The following is a 16,870-nucleotide window of genomic DNA, read 5'->3' on the forward strand; positions in this document are numbered from 1 at the left end:
GGGAGCTGTAGAGTGAGAAGATCCCTCCTGAGCCCCCCAGCTGCTCCTCATCAGACTTGTGCTCCAGACCCTTCTGAGAGAGATTAAAATAGTTAATGGCTCAAACTTTGGTTAAAATCACCCAAAGGCTTTGTCCATTCTAGCAAACTGCAAAGAAGCAACTGCACCAAAGCCCACCCCACTCCCCACAACAGGACCCCTTGACAGGAACTAGAGATAAGATAAAGATGGCCTTATTGTCCAGTTATCTCAGGTCTAAGGTGCAGTTAACAAGGCTGGGGGACAAGGATGCATCCACAAGGAAAGGCCAACCCAAAAATTAGCTCTGGCTGGGCTCAGCTGCAGAGCCCACTCATTTGCTGTGGCCAGGTTTGCAGATTCTCCCCCCCCAGGCAAAAGGGGAAGGGAGTTTTTGAGTGCAATTTCCAAAGGTCTGGAACAAGGTGGGGAACACCCATCCCCTGGCTACAAGGCAGGTAAGAAGGCTACAAGCCCCTGCCGAGTCCTCCCTTACACAAACTGGCTCTGTTGTAAAACACACTGCCCATCCCCAGGTCACATTCACATGAGAGGCAGTCTTGGAAGGGATCACAAGTCATCAAAGACTCCCACAGAGTGCCCCAGACTTCTGAAGATTGCACAGGATTGACAAGTGTTGCAGGAGAACCAGTCTGTTGTAAAAGCCAGTGTAGAACTGTCCCCCCAGCAGGAAAGTGCATGGGCATTCCCATCCATACCTGAATGTTTATCAACCCTCTGAAGCCCATGTTTTGTGGAACCACCAAGACCAGAAGAAGAGAATCAATGGGACACCACTGGATCCACAACATGAATAGCTTTTTACTTAATCTGTCTCTCTGTCACTCTCATTCTCTCACTCCCCACTTCTCCTTTTCCTATTTATTTCTCTTTTTCTACCTCATATTTGCAGTTAAATAATAACCCTACAATTGACTTCAGCATGTGGTCTTGTTTGTATCTTAATTCAGGCAGAAACATCTCTCTAACAATTGCATCATAACACCTTCCCCAACTCCATTGGCCATCTCTGGACACTTTCAGCACCTCCACCTTTTTTGTAGTGAAGGGGCTGAACTGGATGTAGGATTTGAGATGTGGCCTCAGCAGTGCACAGCACAGCCACAGGTTCTGGTGGAGCTGTAAACTCCTGAAGGCTTTGCTGTGCCTGCCTTCTTCAGAAAGAGCAGCTTGCTGAAGCTTTCCCAGGCTCTGCTCAGAATGTTAGTAACCATTCTCCTGGCCTCTAGGGAACTATGGAAAGTATCAGGTGAGAAAGCAAAGCAGGAGAGGAAGATGTCTCAGGGGAGCTGAAAGAGTTCATGGCACCTCAGTTCTTGCTGAGCTTTGGCTTCATAGTACCTGTTTCTAGTTCCCTTAATTAGCTTTTAGCATGTTTTGGAGGCACTTCCATTCCTGTCCTTTTTGCTTTGACTCTCTGAGTCCAAACTTACAAACTTTGTAATTCCCTTTAATTTTATGATGATGTAATATGAGGAAAAACTCAGGACATTTAACAACAGCCCTGCTCATCACTGTACAGACAGGCAGTTCCATTATAGCTACTTTTCAGTGTGAAACATTCTTCCAGTTCACTGTGTAAAACAACCAGTCATCCTGATTATCTTCCTTTCAACAATAATTTTAGCAAATGTCCCAGCTTTGGAAAAAAAAATAAGGTTTTTGGAGCTATGGAGTCAAATAATTTTCATCTGTTAGCCACAAAATAAAGTATTTTACAGATAGTTTGGGCATGATATAGCACAAACTGGGCAGTCAACTTCTTTTTAAAACAAGAAACTGCTACACAAATTTTACAGACATTTATCTGTAAAAGCTCATTCTATTACAAAAACCCAACAGCTGTGATATCACCAAACATTCTAAGTGAAAATAAAGCATATGGTCCAAAAGGTCCAAACATTTGTAACCACTTACATTTCCAGATGGAACTGTGCTGCAGAGGGGATGTGGTAATTACTAGTTGATAATCCCTTCAGCACCCAGGGGATGGGGATGAAGGGTAAGGCTTGCAGTCTGACCTGTGCCATTGTCCAAATATATTCTAGCTGGGTTTCAAGATTTTTTTGTACCTTATCCCAAAGCCAGAGATACTAAATATCTCACCACAGATGACTTAAATAAAAGACAAATAGTTACATTGAATGGGAAAATGCATAAACTTGGTAAAACAGAGAAGAGGCTGCTCCCAAAAAGCAGTCACTGACCAAGAACGTTAAGTAGAAATAAATCCCTTTTAGCAGGGTAAAGAAACAAACTATTCCAACTTCTGTTTGTCTGGTCACTCAGAACCCAGTCAGGTTGGTGAACAACCAGTTTTAAATCACCATTTTTTGTGTTATTCAGCTCAGTACATAGACTTCTGAGTGTTAATTTTGTCACTTAAAAGGGGAAATCACTAAAGTGCTCCAAAACCCACTTCTGAGAGGCTGCAGTGGCCTGTGCAGCTGCAGCACATCTGGGGTGCCCTTTGAGCTCCTGTTCTGCCAAGGCTGACTGCCTGCTCATTGCACAGCTGAGCTTTATGGCAATGTCTGTCTCCCAGGACACTGGCAACAGTGCAAAAGTCCCAGTCCCACAAATATGAAAGCAGCCAGAGCGCAGGAGGGAGCCGAGCTCATCGCCGCCGGAACGCACGGGATATCCTCCAGGCGTTGGGCTCCTCGTAGCGGTTGTAGAGGGGCTCCAGCCGCTGCTGCTTCTTCTGCTTGCTCAGCTTGGTTGGATCAGAGACCTTGAAGAAAGCTGGGGCAAACTCCACCAGCCAGCGAGGATCGATGGTTGTCACCTCCCGCATGTATTCCTTGGTGGTCAGCACCAGCTCGTGATACACCACCCTGTGAAAAGGGACAGCAGTTCTGGAAATCAGGTTTTTCTAACAAGAAGCAACAAGACAAGGGCTGGAGTAGCTAAGCTTGCACCTTTTAAGCTCCAGTGAAGGCTCTAGAACCATCCAGAGGAGCTATCCCTATTTTCCCTCTCCTACTTCAGAACTACTCTTCAGCACAGAATTCCTTCATTCCATTTAAAACAATGCTCTCTCCCTCTTCAACACTCGGTGTTTTAAACTCACTTCAACAATAAAGAAACACACAGCTGCAAACTTCAGGCCTGGCCTTGGCTCCAAAAGTCAGTCTCATCTCTGCACAGGCACTAAGGTCAGCAGCAGAAAGAGATAAAAGTAGACTCGAAACTTTTCTCAGTCTGCTGACTACTAAGGAATCAGCAGCCTCTGCTCAGGTCTGTACTCCACAAACAGCACACACCACGATTTTCTGTTAGAAAGTCCAAGAGAAACAGGAAATTACATACTATTGCCTTCCTTACCACTCAGGCTGCCTGTTGAAGAGAGCACTGGATGGGTGGATGTAGACAACTTGCTGGTCAATGAGTGTCCTGTACCCTTCCTGGGGATCCTTCTTTGCTGCATTTCTGAAGAAGCCACTGCAAATGGCCTTCTGGACCCGAACTGTTGCCTTCCCACAGGACACCACATCCAGCTTATGCCTGCCAGACGAGAGAGAAAAAGATCAGAACTCTCCAGATTTGGATGCAGCTACCAAGATCAGTTTAGCAAATTTTCTTTAGCTATTACAATGTAAGAAAGCAAGAAACAAAGTCAGTACTTGTCCTCCTTGACAGGCTCACCTGTCCATGATGCCCAACATCTGCTTGCGAATGTCCTGTGCCCGGCGTAAGGATCGGGCCTGGATAAAATTTTCATAGCACCAGGGATTTGAAAACTTATTATTCTTCCAGGAATTGTACACAGCCAGCAGCGTGAGGTGGTCACCTTCTGTTTGATGGAACTTGGCTTTCTTTTGATCAGCAAGTGCTTGTTTATCCTAACACATAAAACATACATCAATCAGGTATCTACATCACAGACAAAATCCCTGAACAATATGAATGAAACAGGTTCCCTGCCATTCATAGCATGAGGTTTTAAACCTGTCATGAACAGATGACACAAGACAACACAGAATGTTTTTTTCAATTTCAGTCCCTATTTTTAAAAGGGCACATCAAAGTAAATGGCTCATTTACACTGCAGGAAGCATATGCACACACTGCACTAACTGGTTTTCTTACTGCTCTAGAAATAACTTGTTATTCATCAAGAAATGTGCTGAAGCAGTAGGTTTGAGTCTGGTTATCCACTCACCTCTCCCATCTGCACATAAAACATTAATCAAATGCTGCAGTTACATAGATCAAAACTGAAGTTAACAGACTACCCTGCAGAAGAAGTAATGGATCCACGACAAACCTGATCCCACCACAGCAGAGCCTGCTGCTTACTGACTTAAAAGAAAGCAGCACAGGATAGAGGTGCCATGAAGAAATACTTTCTGTGTATCTGAAAATGCAACCTGAATTCCAGAGCTGGGACTGACTTGATTTAGGCTGTATGTGTTTGCTGGGAAATGCAAGAGTGATTTTAAGACTTTTCCCTTCTACCTTCCCATCTGCAAAGAAACTACCAACAGCATGGCTACAGGCCCTTAAATGAAAAGGAACATGAGAGTGGTGATGCACAAGCAAATATTCTGACCAAATCACAGGTTTCTTTTGGCATATATGCTCACTCTTAACCCCTGAGGCATTCACACCAAACCCACCCAGACTGCAGCACTACTGCCCCTTGGCTCGGCTCCTCACCTTTGGCCTGTAGAACACATTCTGTACAGACAGCATGGAGACAATGGTCAACATCTCCTCGCTGCACCCCAGATGCACAGACATGATCAACATCTTACACAGCATAGGCTCCAAGGGGAATTCTGCCATCTGCAAGAAACATGTTTCAGGGCATTCAGTCAGTGAAAAACCCTGAATCTCCTCAGTGCAAAAGAAAGCAATGCCCTTTCTCACATATTTACTTTCCAAAGAGGTTTGCTTGACCCAGAATAACTTTACTCAACATTAAGCAAATTATCTGTCTGTATTCACTATCACAAGAATATCCCAACACTTACAGGAAGTTCTGAGACATTAATAAAAGTAAACTTATGAATAAGGAGAAGCACTAGTTGCTCCTGAAAAAGCAGAAGGTATGTAACTGTGGTAAATGAAAAGCTACCAAAAAACCACAAGCTAAAGGAAACCAACAATGCAAAGCAAGGCCTGCTGTGACAGCTCTCATGTCATCCCCTGAAAACTGGCAACCCAGGCAGTGGTAAGAGGTATTTTATTTCACCTACCCTGCGCCCAAGTCGAGTGAGCAGCCCCTCATCATCCAGAGCTCCCAGGGTGTAGAGCTGCTCCATGGCAGTTATGAGAGTTTCCATGGGGGGAGCATCCATAAAGTCAAAGGACAGCAAATCGTTGATGCCCATAGCCTGGGAGGGATTGGAGAAAAGGCAAGTTAAAACACTCAGGAGGAAGATGACAAACTCCAGCCAGAGATAAAATGCCACAGTGAGGCACTACAAAACTTTAGGCAACCGCAGCCTCTTGTCCTTATCCCGATTGCAGGTGCTGCCTTCCTGCACTTGAAATAATGAGCACTGGCCCATGGCATTCTGCACTACTCAGCTTTCTGGTCTGTTTCCTTGGTACTGTTCCACACATCCCCCAGGCAAGATGATTCAGTTGAGGAGAAACATAAGCTAAAAGCTGCTTTTGAAGATTTCCTGTCTTGCAAGCAGCGTGGCCTGACAGCTCCACAGGACGTTCAGTATGTTCCCAGAAAGGGGAATGGCAGCAGCTTTCCCAGCTGTGACTGGGTTAATCCAGTTCACAGACTTCCAGAGGGGTGGTACACACTTAGACATGCCCAAGTTTGCAGCTCTAAACCCACTCTAAAGCTCTGTGTCCCATCTGTTAACCATATAAATGTACCCTACACAGAAAATGTTACTGCTCTTGAGATTTCTGTTTCTCCTACCTCCTGTAAGCAACTTTTCAGTGCAGCTGAAACTCATATCCAACAGAATAACCCTCAATAGAAAAACACAGGAGCAAGCCCAGTGCCTGACAACTGCTTTTGTTGAAGTCTCCCTTCTGAAATAGCTCTGTTCACTGGAAGGATCTAAAATTACAGCACTAATTCTCAAAGGCAGAGACTCATTTATTGAAACACTTACTGTGCTGGCTTGCTACAAGCTGGTGAAATACCTACCTTCAGGGAGAGCACTGTGCTGGCCAGATTTGTTCTCTGGATTTCAGGCACGTTGGTGGTTAACATCTCATCTCTATATGCACGTTCTGTGTATAACCTGTAACATTTTCCAGGGCCCGTTCTCCCAGCCCTTCCTGCACGCTGCTTGGCTTGAGCCTAAAGACAACAAGGCATCTCAGTGAACAGGTAAAAACAAGTAAAATTAAATGGTTATTCACAATTTTACTTGTATTGATAGAAAGGCTTTCAATACAACACAGGGAAGTACATATTCTGTAGGCACAGCCTTGTGGGGCTATCAAAAATGTGCTTTTCTCATTGCCTCAGCTTGGACACCATATTGGCAAGATACACAACACCCACGGAGAGAGCCAAACACAGCATATCTACCTGAGAAATTGGTGTCACCACCAGCTGGTCAATTCCAGTCTTGGAGTTATAGACTTTCTGCTTCACAAAGCCAGGATCAACCACATAATATATTCCATCAATAGTCAAAGATGTCTCTGCAATGTTGGTGGCAATGACAACCTGCAAATCACAGTTTGAGTCAGCACCAGTTCTGTATCAGGCTGCCAAGCCAACCCCACTCAACTTCATCCACTGATATAATATGAGTAGTTTGTTATAAATGCAACCCCTGCCACCTAATGTTGAAAGGAGAAGCGTGTTCACAAGGAACAGAAGAAGTTATCTACAAAGTTGGACAGGTTTTAAGTATGCACTTTGTTTAAAGTTTGGGCAAAAAGGGAAAAGAGCATGATAAAATCCACATTAAAAGCAAGAGAAAGCTTGTAAGCAGACTGCATTACTTCAGGGAGATTTTTTACCTATCACTTAGACACCACCTGTATTTGGAGAAAAATCTTCCTGAGAATGTATCTCTAGATATTCACAAGCTGTTTGGTAGGAAATGTACCTCCATTCTACAAGAACTGTATTTAGATTTTGGATTTACTGAAGTTAAAGACATATTAAATAACACACCAAGATACATTCCACATAGAGATTTGCTACACCATATGTTTTTACATGTGTTCAAAGGCTTAGATAACTTGCTATGTATAGAAAGAAAATAAGTTTTAAGCTGTAAATTGTCCTTTCTCCAAAACCTGTATCCTTTCAGCAGTGTAATACACCCCACTATTAAAATGTATCAGAAGATGAAAGGGCACATAGGTGAAATTACCTTTCTGCTCCCTGGTGGGGCTGGGTCAAAGATCCTGGTCTGCATTTCACTGGGCAAAGCTGAATATACTGGTAGGATAATTAACTCTGGAACATCAGGTCCTAGAGATTTCATCCTCTCATAGAGGATTTCACAGGCAGTGTCAATCTCTTCCTGGCCAGTTAGAAAGACCAAAATGTCACCTACACAGGAAGTAAATTAAAACAGCCACAGAGTCAGTTCTGTTTAGTACAACTGCTGCATCACCATATTCCCATTCCTCATCTTTTTTATTAATGAGGATCCCCCACTTCTGCTAGCCCTGAGCAGCAACTCTTAGCCAGAGGAAACAGACTTCAGTCTTACACCCAACTTTTTCAGCATTTTAGTTACTCTATTTGCAAACAAGAAAGAACAGTCTGAAAGGAAGACAGCATTTTGCTCACATTACTAATATGATCCATGACTTACAGAAAGACCTTGCTCAGAGGTCTTTAAATCACCAATAACCCAAGACCATTCTCTACTCACCTGGTGGCTCTGTTAAATGGATCTGCATTACTGTAATCAGACTGGCATCCAAATAATCTGTCTCTGGCTCTTTTGTGTACAGAATTTCTACCGGGTATGTTCTGCCAGGAATTGTGAAGATTGGTGCTTCATAGAAATACTGAGAGAATTTCACAGCATCCAACGTTGCTGATGTCACTATCAACTTCATGTCCTGCCTTTTCTGGACTGTCTGCAGGAGGACAAAGTTCTCAAGTCATTTATTGCCTTTGGAACTACTAAAATACAGCACTTGACCGAAGTCAGACAGATACAACCAGTAATACAAGGTGTTTTAATGTCTGAGGAGAGGGGCAGCTCATCCCAGTACCCAGAATTTCAGAAAACTGGCCACTGAGATCCCATTTGAAGCCTCCCTTAGCAGAATTATCACAAGAAAGCTTTTAGCAGAGAAGGATGAGCAAACCAAGAACACTCCCCTGTTCACCCACCATTATGAACATCCAGGAAGGCAAATTCTTATTGTTTCTGCTGCATTTTGCTTGCTCTGCCTTCACACAGAGGCTCATTTCACCAAGATTCAGATCATAAACCTTAAGAGCATCTGCTCTTGAAGTAAATGTATGAACCTGACTTGTGTGACTTCACCTTTGCCTGTGCTCTCCAAACCACACAGAGGACACTGAAAGCAGTAAAAATCCAGTGCTACATTACCTTCTTCAGGAGCCCAAAGAGCACATCTGTATGTATGGTCCTCTCATGGGCCTCATCCAGCATGATAATGGCATACTGGGTCAGATCTGGGTCTATCAGGCACTCTCTCAGTAACATCCCATCTGTCATGTACTTGATGACAGTCTCAGGGCTGGTGCAGTCTTCAAACCGAATGGTGTAGCCAACCTGGAAGGAAGAGTTGCACAGAAATGAAAGTTACACAATTATCAGCCTCATTAACTGCCACTTTGATTATTCCACAAACTCACTTTACAGCCTACAAGGGAATAGACAAATGGACACACACACACAAAAAAAAATAGATCCAGTACTGATTTTTCCTCATGCTTATTTTGACATGTTCTTCAAAATTGAAATTCACCTCTTGTCCCAAGCAGCAACCAAATTCCTCTGACACTCTCTTCGCTACAGACATTGCAGCCACTCTGCGAGGCTGAGTACATCCAATCTTTCCTCTTGAGGTATATCCTGCCTCAGCCAGGTATTGGGTAATCTGGGTTGTTTTCCCAGATCCTGTCTCTCCAATAACAATCAGAATCTGGTTGTCATGCACAGCCTAGAAAAGGTCAGAAAACATACACTTGTCAAAAACTTTTAAAAAATCAAAACAAACCAAACAAAAGCAGCATGGGCTATCTGGGACTAGATTGAGCAGCTCTTGCTTTTGCTTCAATTGACCCAGACCAAAAATCATGTAAATATTCCTACTGATCAAGTCAGTGTTTAACTGCTCAGCTGACTTATCCCTTGCTCACATGATCTTAGTATCAATTTTGACTTACATCAATAAATATCTGGGACATCATTAAAGTATACATATATATATATAGAGTACTTTTAAATACATTTCATGAAATAAAGTTCTGCACTTAAAATTATCAGCTGTCAAAAAAGCTATACCAAAACTATTTTAAATTACTGCTTGCTCAAACCAGAATGTCTTTTCATGAGTCTTACTTGTATCAGCTGCTCCTTCAGTCTGAAGATTGGGAGACTTTCTCTCTGTTCAATGATGGAAAGCTGTGTCTTCTTACCATAAGAAGCTTTGTTGCCACCAAATGCATGTTTCTTCCACTCTGGGATATCATTTGGCATCATCCCAATACCTCGCATGTTTGCAGCTATTTGTCTTCCATCCACTAAAAGAGAAACCAAATTTCATCATTACATCCAGATTCACACAGCACAGAACCCTGATGATCCTGCTCCAACTGCTCCATCATCCAGGCCTTCTATTCTGTGTGTTTAAATGCTTTTTAAATTCCTACATGTATACCCCCACTATTACAGGATATACCTGTACACTTCCCTTGACATTACTATTTCCATTTCAGTGGAAAAGCATTTCATCTTTGACTCACTTTTTTTAAAGTGTGGCAGATAAACACAGTATCAGTACATTTCTCCTGGGCTCCTCACGTAGCACAAGAAAGGCACAGTTTACCTGTGCTCAGACATACCATCAGGGAGAGGATCCACCCAGTGTGTGTTGAGGCCCATGGGGATGGAATCCATCTCTGCTTCTCTCTGGGCTTGTTTAAGTTCTCGCCTCTCTTTAGCTAAAGCACTTTGCATCATTGCAGCCTGGGACAAGGAACCATCTGGATTCTGGAGAGCAAGAAGAAAAGACTTCAAGCACTACCATTCCTTCGGTTATCTTTTTTTATCAAGCACCTTCTAAAAATGCTTTATAAATGTTAAATTTTGTTTATTAGATTTCCAGGATATTTCCATCAGGCTTGCCTCATGAGCTTTCACAGTCATAACTAGTATGGAGCATCCTTACACTGCCCACTCAGGACTGTGGGCACAACCAATGAAAAGTATTTCTTTATTACCTTCTACTTTCAAATGGTAAGAAAAAGCAGGACAAAGACATTTAGTTTTAACACACTTGTGCAAAATGGCATTTCAGTCCCACTATTCCACCCTAGTCACCAGTTAAGTTAGAACCCAGCTTTATTTGGAAGGAGCTTCAGTTCAGTGATTACAGTTTTCAGGGCTCTCAGTAATGTAGTGGGATATTGGTTGTTAAATTCACAATTATTTTTTTCATTTAATCAAGTACATTTGTTTTAGCCCTGGAAATCTCTTACCTTTACTATTTTAATGGGACTCATATCCATGCTCTGTTTGGTGTGACCTCGAAGAAATGGTGGCTCCTCTTCAACTAGCTCAATCTCAAGATCCTCATCTAAAATTCACAAGTGACAATTGTTACAGAGAAGTTAAATATCTTTCAGGTACATAAAAGTGTCTCTTCAAATAATTCTTTCTGTGTACTCTTGATTATGAGGTACTTAACAACTTTAAAAGTGAAAACACTGCAAATAAAAATGCTCAGGGCACATCCAAATGCCACTAATAATAAAGTCAGAGGAACCCGAGTTCCAAATGTACAAGATGACAGCAAATTGTGAGATGCTTTATAGTTACTTCTATCATCAATATCTTTTTGAATCAAAATACATCCAGAAAGACAAGGAATTTACAGCAATAAGAATACTGGGAAATACCTTCTTCATCATCAACTTTAGGAAGAATCCCAGTCTCCTCATCAAAGTCAGGAAACTCTTCCTTGGAAAGCACATTAGCTGCAATCATCTGGGAACAGAATGAATACAACATGAATACATCACCATGAACGAACACAACTCATGCCTGTGACTCAGTTCTAACTCCATTCCTGTAAAACAGGAACAAAGGAATGGTTCTGTATCCTGAAACACCTCTCCCCAGCTCATCCAACCTCTGACCAAACCGTCCTTTTGTTACTCCAAATAGCACCAAAACAGTACCAAATCAGAAGACAGCAATTCACAGTTAAGGACTAAGTTACAGAATCAATTAACCCAGAAGCTGTATCCTAGTTCATTAAACTCCCATGCAACTTTATTGCCTGACATCCCATTTCCCTGAATGCAGCACACACCTGTTTTATTTCCCACTTCTCGGGGTCTGAAATGCGGGTGAGGCGTTTCCGTTCCAGGCTGTCGTCCTCCACCTCGGGGGCGCTCACCAGGGACAAGTGACTGGGCCTGTCTGGGTTCCTCATGGATGTTTCCTCATTGATTTCTCCAACCAGGTTCCTTCTACGGTTTGGGTTCAAGTCTTCCCCAGTGTCTTGATCAACATCCTACATTAGATGAATTGATTAATCAATCAGCTCTACACCTCATCTATTAACTCTAGTGCTTTCTAATGCCAGTAACAGCCCATTCACAGAAAATCCTGGTTTGTAGACTTTTCAGGTTTTTCAGCTGCTACTTCTGGGTAAGACATCCTCACACTCTACTCTGTCTTGGCAATAGTAATAATTTAGGTTAAAACTAGAAGTTTTTCTCCTACTGAAAAAGGAAGACAAACAGCAACAGCTTGAGGTTTGCCTTGCCTCTTCAATAATCATGTAAAGAAATTGTTAGGAACATTACAGTAAAACTAGGAACCTAGAGGAAATGTAATACAAAAAAGTAACTCAGTTTTTAACTCCCAGTTGAATGGTTATGTATTAGTTGTCATCAAAAAGAGTGAAAAATAGCAAAAAAATACATCATTTTAAGAATTTTAGCACCTCTGTACCTTCATGCTCAGGCTGGTTTTGGATCCAGTAAAAGATAACACTTTGACTTTCACTCTTTGGCCTTTGCTCACAACATCAGCAACGTTGGCAACCCGTCCTTCTCTTCGCAGCTCTGAGATGTGAACCAAACCCTCCCAACGTTTCCTGGAAGTGAAATAGAGGGGCACAAGAGGGGCACATTATTACTCTGACAGCCCTTCAGATCACTCAGAATCTATATTAAAATATTTTGCTGTTAACAGATTGTGTACAAATTGTTCACAAACTGGTTTTTGTAATAAGAATTTTATTATTCTCTGCTGTCAAATTTATTTGTCTGAAACAGTCCTTCAAAGCCTAGAATACTTGCTGGTAGCCTCATCACCTTTAAGGTACTAGCAGAAAAGAGAACTCAGCTGAAATAGTACCAGATCTATTGTAAACATCAAAGGGTACCTCAGTCCTTCCAGCTGCACAAAGCACCCAAACTGCATTATGCTCGTGACTTTGCCGTTGTAGATGTCTCCAATGGAAGGCTCCTCAGCTGGTGGACGGTCTATGTGCTTGTCTCTCCACCTCTCATGGCTCCTCTCAAGGTACTTTTCCCGATCCTTGCGGTCCTTACTGGGACTCCAACTTCTGCTCCTTGACCGGTATCTGGATTTTCCCCTGTTCCTATCCCAAGTCCTGGAACGAGACCTGGACCGAGATCTGTGCCTTCGCTTCCTGTCCCTGCTACGACTTCGGCTCCTCTTCCTTTTCTTCACTCTAACAAATAAAAATTATATCTTTGCAGTGGATTTCCACCTCAGGCAATGACAGCAGCCAAGACCTTCCCCCCAGACACACAAGCACCCACCGATGGTCACTGCTCCTCTGCTTGCCCTGCTTGTCTGCACTAGGCATCAGAGCTTCAAGTTCTTTCAGGGCATCAGCTGCCACTTTCACATCATCTTCATCCAGCATATTCTGCAAGAACAGAAAACTGTTACCCCTTTCTGCAAAAGGGCTGATAAACAGCTTGTCACGAAGTATTAATCTACAGAATTATTCATCATATGTGTATGTATTTAGAAAGAATGCAAGATAAAAGAAAATCTGACTCAATATGTGACAAAGAAAAAAAGTAATAAAGAAAATAATAAAGAAAAAGTAATAAAGCACTCTCCTGATTTGGCCACAATATTGAGACAATTATGCTTTGATGCAATAGAAAGTTCAATCTCAATGCCCCTAGTTATTACAGAAATACAAATGCAAGTCCCTCACAGCAACTGAATCTACAACATTTTTAATTAGTTTGTAACATATCATTACTTTGAATATTATGTAAGGAAGGCCAGGCTACAAATTTCATGTCACAAGAGTCTCATCTTCAAAATATTCTGCAATATAGTATCAACATGGTAATTGCTAACAGCCATTCTTTTTGGCAACGTGCAGTAATACCAGCCTTCTCCCTCTTCCACGTTTCAGGTCTCAAAGTTCAAAATTTATCCATGCATTAAACAGAGAAAAAAGGTTGGAACTAACTGGGGAAAAAAAAATAAGTTTTCACACAGTCACAAAAGCAATCTGAAATGACCACCTTACCCTGATGTTGGGATTGTCTGGCCTGCAAAGGGCTGGATACAACTCCCTCAACTTCTCTTTCTCTGATTTGGGTTTGACAGCTGCCTCTGAATTTGAGATTAAAAAAGAAAAAAAGAAAAAGCACAATGAAACACAGAACTGCTACAACAATTCCCTTTTGATTTTTCCATAACTGAATATAAAGTTTGATTTTCAACTGAATGCAATGGTTGACACAGCTTTTACAGAGATTCAATTCAAGGAATACTGTGGTACCTTCCTTCAAACAAAACTCTCATTAGTAGTGAATATGTGAAGACTGAATGAACAGCAAATACAGAATATCAACAGCAGGATGCATGGTGCAACAGGATTTGCCTCACAAGATTAAAACTGCATCAGCCTCACCAAGCACTGAGCCACTGGCTCCACGTACCTTTGCTGCTGGATGGTTTTGGTGGAGGCCGCATTGTCTGTATGAGACGTAGCAAGTTACTAATGAGGGAATCCTGAAAAAAAAATATCAGTAAAATACTTCAAGAAATGATTGCAACACGTTCATTATTAGAAAACACAAGTGAGGGTTTATTCACAGGGCAAAAAGCCCCTCAATTCTGAAGATGCTGGTTGATTTTTAGAAACTGTCACAGGAGTTTGTGTACATCGTAAAAAGGAAGAAGTTGAACTCAAAAACAAAGATAATTTCATCTAAATTACTTTTCTGTTAATCCTTTTTAATCACCTATTTAATCCAACTACAGTTATTCCTGAGGAATCAATAAATACAGCATATAAGCATCATAAGAAAACTTACAACAACATTTGCCTTCATAAAAAGTTGTTTCTTCCACGTTTTATATGCTCAACATAACAATAAGCAGTTTGAGTTCTCAGGAAGATGCTTTTCAAAAGCTACAAAAGTTTTAAAAAATATGAGGGAGGGGAAGGCAGGGGAGACAGGAATATCAGAAGCAAATTAGTATGTAGTTTTCCAATTGCAGAAAACCATTAGTAACTCCTCACAACTCTCTCTTTAAAACAGAAAGCTCTACAAAACATAACACAACAAGAATAGTAAATAAATAATGTTCAGGTGTCACTTACAGTGAACTCAGCACCATTCTTCAGAAGAATTGCTTTAAATGTGTCAAACGTGGTATTTTTCTCGGCAAGACTTATCACAAACTCGGCTGTGAGGAAAAAGCATCAAGTAAATTGAAATAAGTAAAGCAGTGTAGGGACTTGTCCTGGGGTGACTTTATGATACTGGTATCCCTAGTCGTCTGGTTTATGTTATATATTAAGTTCTGCACCTTTAAGACTGGCTTTGAGGGCAAGAGAGGGGGAAGAAGAAGCCGCAGTTTGTGTTAATGAAAAACATCACTCCCACACATCCTGCTCCTGGACTGTGGTGTCTGCAGCATGGACAGACAGAGGGACAGAGCTTCTCTCTGGCTTTTTAGTTAGCTTTAGCTAGCTGAGGCAGAGGAGTTCCCTGGACCTTTGTTTTTTTATTTTTTTTCTTGGATCTGTGCAAACCTGCTGTGGACTGAACACCCAGCCAAACCCCGGGAGCTCACGCCTGTGGCCCACCGGGGCCTGGGCCTCGGCACTTTCCAGCGCTGAAAGGACTGATAAGAACCTGAGTGAGCTGAGCTACACCACATGAAAAGGACTTTTCTTCCTAGACTTGCCATCCCATCGAACAGCGAGAGGTTTTATTATTTAATGTTATTCAATTTCTGTTAAATAAACAGCTTTTTCCACTTCTCTCCAAGGAATTTTTTTTTTCCCTTTCCCGGACCAGTTGGTGGGGCGGGGGCATTTCCCTGGGGAAACCCCCACTTGGAGTTTTCCTCCCTAATTTGCCCTAAACTAGGACAGGACTGCATGTGGGGACAGAAGCTGCTCCGGGGGTACGGGGACCAGCCAGGCCCCCGTGGCTGCTGCGGGCCCGGGGAGCTCCTGCTCCTCTCCCTCCCTGCCACCCAAACTGAACCCTTCCCTCAGGCTAACCAGGTTTTTCTTAAGAAAAATGAAGGATTTTAACATCTAAATTCGAAAAACACCTTCACAAAACGCATTCGGCCCCACGGAAAGAGCTACTACGGCGCTCCGATGCTCACCGGCCGCCGTGTCCGGGGACGGCCCGGAGGTGCCCGCAGGCCGCGCTCGCCCCGCTTACCCAGGTCCTTGTCGTTGATGCCCAGGTGGTTGTCGAGCTCGGTGCAGACCTTGGAGACCAGCGACAGGTACTCGAGCTTGGCGAGTTCCTCGGCCGCCGCCAGCTCCGCCATGGCCACCACGGCCGCATCCGGGGCGCGGCGGAAGCGGCGCCGTGACGGAAGCGGGGTGGGCGGGACCGGGATACGGGGCGGGCCCTGAGGGACAAAGGGGCGGGCCCTGAGGGACACCGGGCGGCGGGCGGGGTTTGCTGGGCACAGAGTCTTGGTGGGCTGCTAGCCGGGGCGAATCGGCGCTGCCGTATAAAAGCTTTTCCTTAGCCAAAGCGGAAAGGCGTCTCCAGCAAAGGCCGATGAGCTGAGGCTACCCCGAGTGTGGCGTTCGGGGCCACCCAGCGGGCAGAGCAGAACGGGAGCGCACCCCGGGCCTTGCGGAAGGAGAAGGCTCAGTGCGGGCCCCGCTCCTGTCCCGGCCCCGCAGCCCGCCCCGGGCACGGCCGAAGGAGCTGAGGGCACAGGCCGTGTGCTCCCGGCAGGGGCGAGGGAGGCCAGGGCAGGCGAACAGACTTGGCTGCGGTGCCCACCGCCCCTGCTGGTCCAGAGCCCACGGCAGCAGCGAGGCCAGGAACCCCATCCTAAACCCCAGCCCCAGGCGGCAGCAGCAGGGCCAGGAACCCCATCTCAAACCCCAGCCCCAGGCAGCAGGGCCAGGAACCCCATCCCAAACCCCAGCCCCAGGCGGCAGCAGCAGGGCCAGGAACCCCATCCCAAACCCCAGCCCCAGGCAGCAGGGCCAGGAACCCCATCCCAAACCCCAGCCCCAGGCAGCAGGGCCAGGAACCCCATCCCAAACCCCAGCCCCAGGCGGCAGGGCTTGGAACCCCATCCCAAACCCCAGTCCCAGGCAGCAGCAGCAGGGCTTGGAACCCCATCCCAAACCCCAGCCCCAGGTGCCCAAAATAAGATACAGAGGTCTCATC

The 16,870-nt window shown here is 44.0% G+C and overlaps 1 protein-coding gene across 1 annotated transcript; it reads right to left on the minus strand.

Moving 5' to 3' along the window:
• Nucleotides 1–1,468: 1,468 nt before the first annotated feature.
• On the minus strand, nt 1,469–16,406 carry DHX8 (DEAH-box helicase 8). The gene is made up of 23 exons (XM_023942600.2): nt 15,893–16,406; nt 14,812–14,897; nt 14,144–14,216; nt 13,729–13,814; nt 12,995–13,104; nt 12,592–12,903; nt 12,156–12,300; nt 11,509–11,712; nt 11,093–11,180; nt 10,673–10,770; nt 10,037–10,184; nt 9,534–9,715; nt 8,938–9,132; nt 8,556–8,741; nt 7,863–8,073; nt 7,353–7,534; nt 6,554–6,694; nt 6,164–6,319; nt 5,244–5,381; nt 4,702–4,830; nt 3,688–3,884; nt 3,367–3,546; nt 1,469–2,876 (listed from the first exon to the last, which is right to left on the minus strand). The coding sequence occupies exons 1-23, from the start codon at nt 16,002–16,004 to the stop codon at nt 2,657–2,659; spliced, it is 3,579 nt and encodes a 1,192-aa protein (XP_023798368.2). The 5' UTR covers nt 16,005–16,406; the 3' UTR covers nt 1,469–2,656.
• Between the last annotated feature and the right edge of the window lie 464 nt (nt 16,407–16,870).

Source organism: Cyanistes caeruleus, chromosome 27 (genome assembly GCF_971803275.1).
Source record: "Cyanistes caeruleus chromosome 27, bCyaCae1.hap1.1, whole genome shotgun sequence".
Lineage (NCBI taxonomy): Eukaryota > Metazoa > Chordata > Aves > Passeriformes > Paridae > Cyanistes > Cyanistes caeruleus.

Bases quoted from the DNA above. Each gene is read 5' to 3' on its own strand.
- DHX8 (XM_023942600.2), bottom strand. From the start codon at position 16,004: ATGGCGGAGCTGGCGGCGGCCGAGGAACTCGCCAAGCTCGAGTACCTG. The intron at 13,105-13,728 runs GTAAGGTGGTCA...CTGTTCTTGCAG, and splicing joins CAGACAATCCCAACATCAGG to AATATGCTGGATGAAGATGA. The intron at 10,185-10,672 runs GTAAGAGATTTC...CTTGCTCTCCAG, and splicing joins GTCCCATTAAAATAGTAAAG to AATCCAGATGGTTCCTTGTC.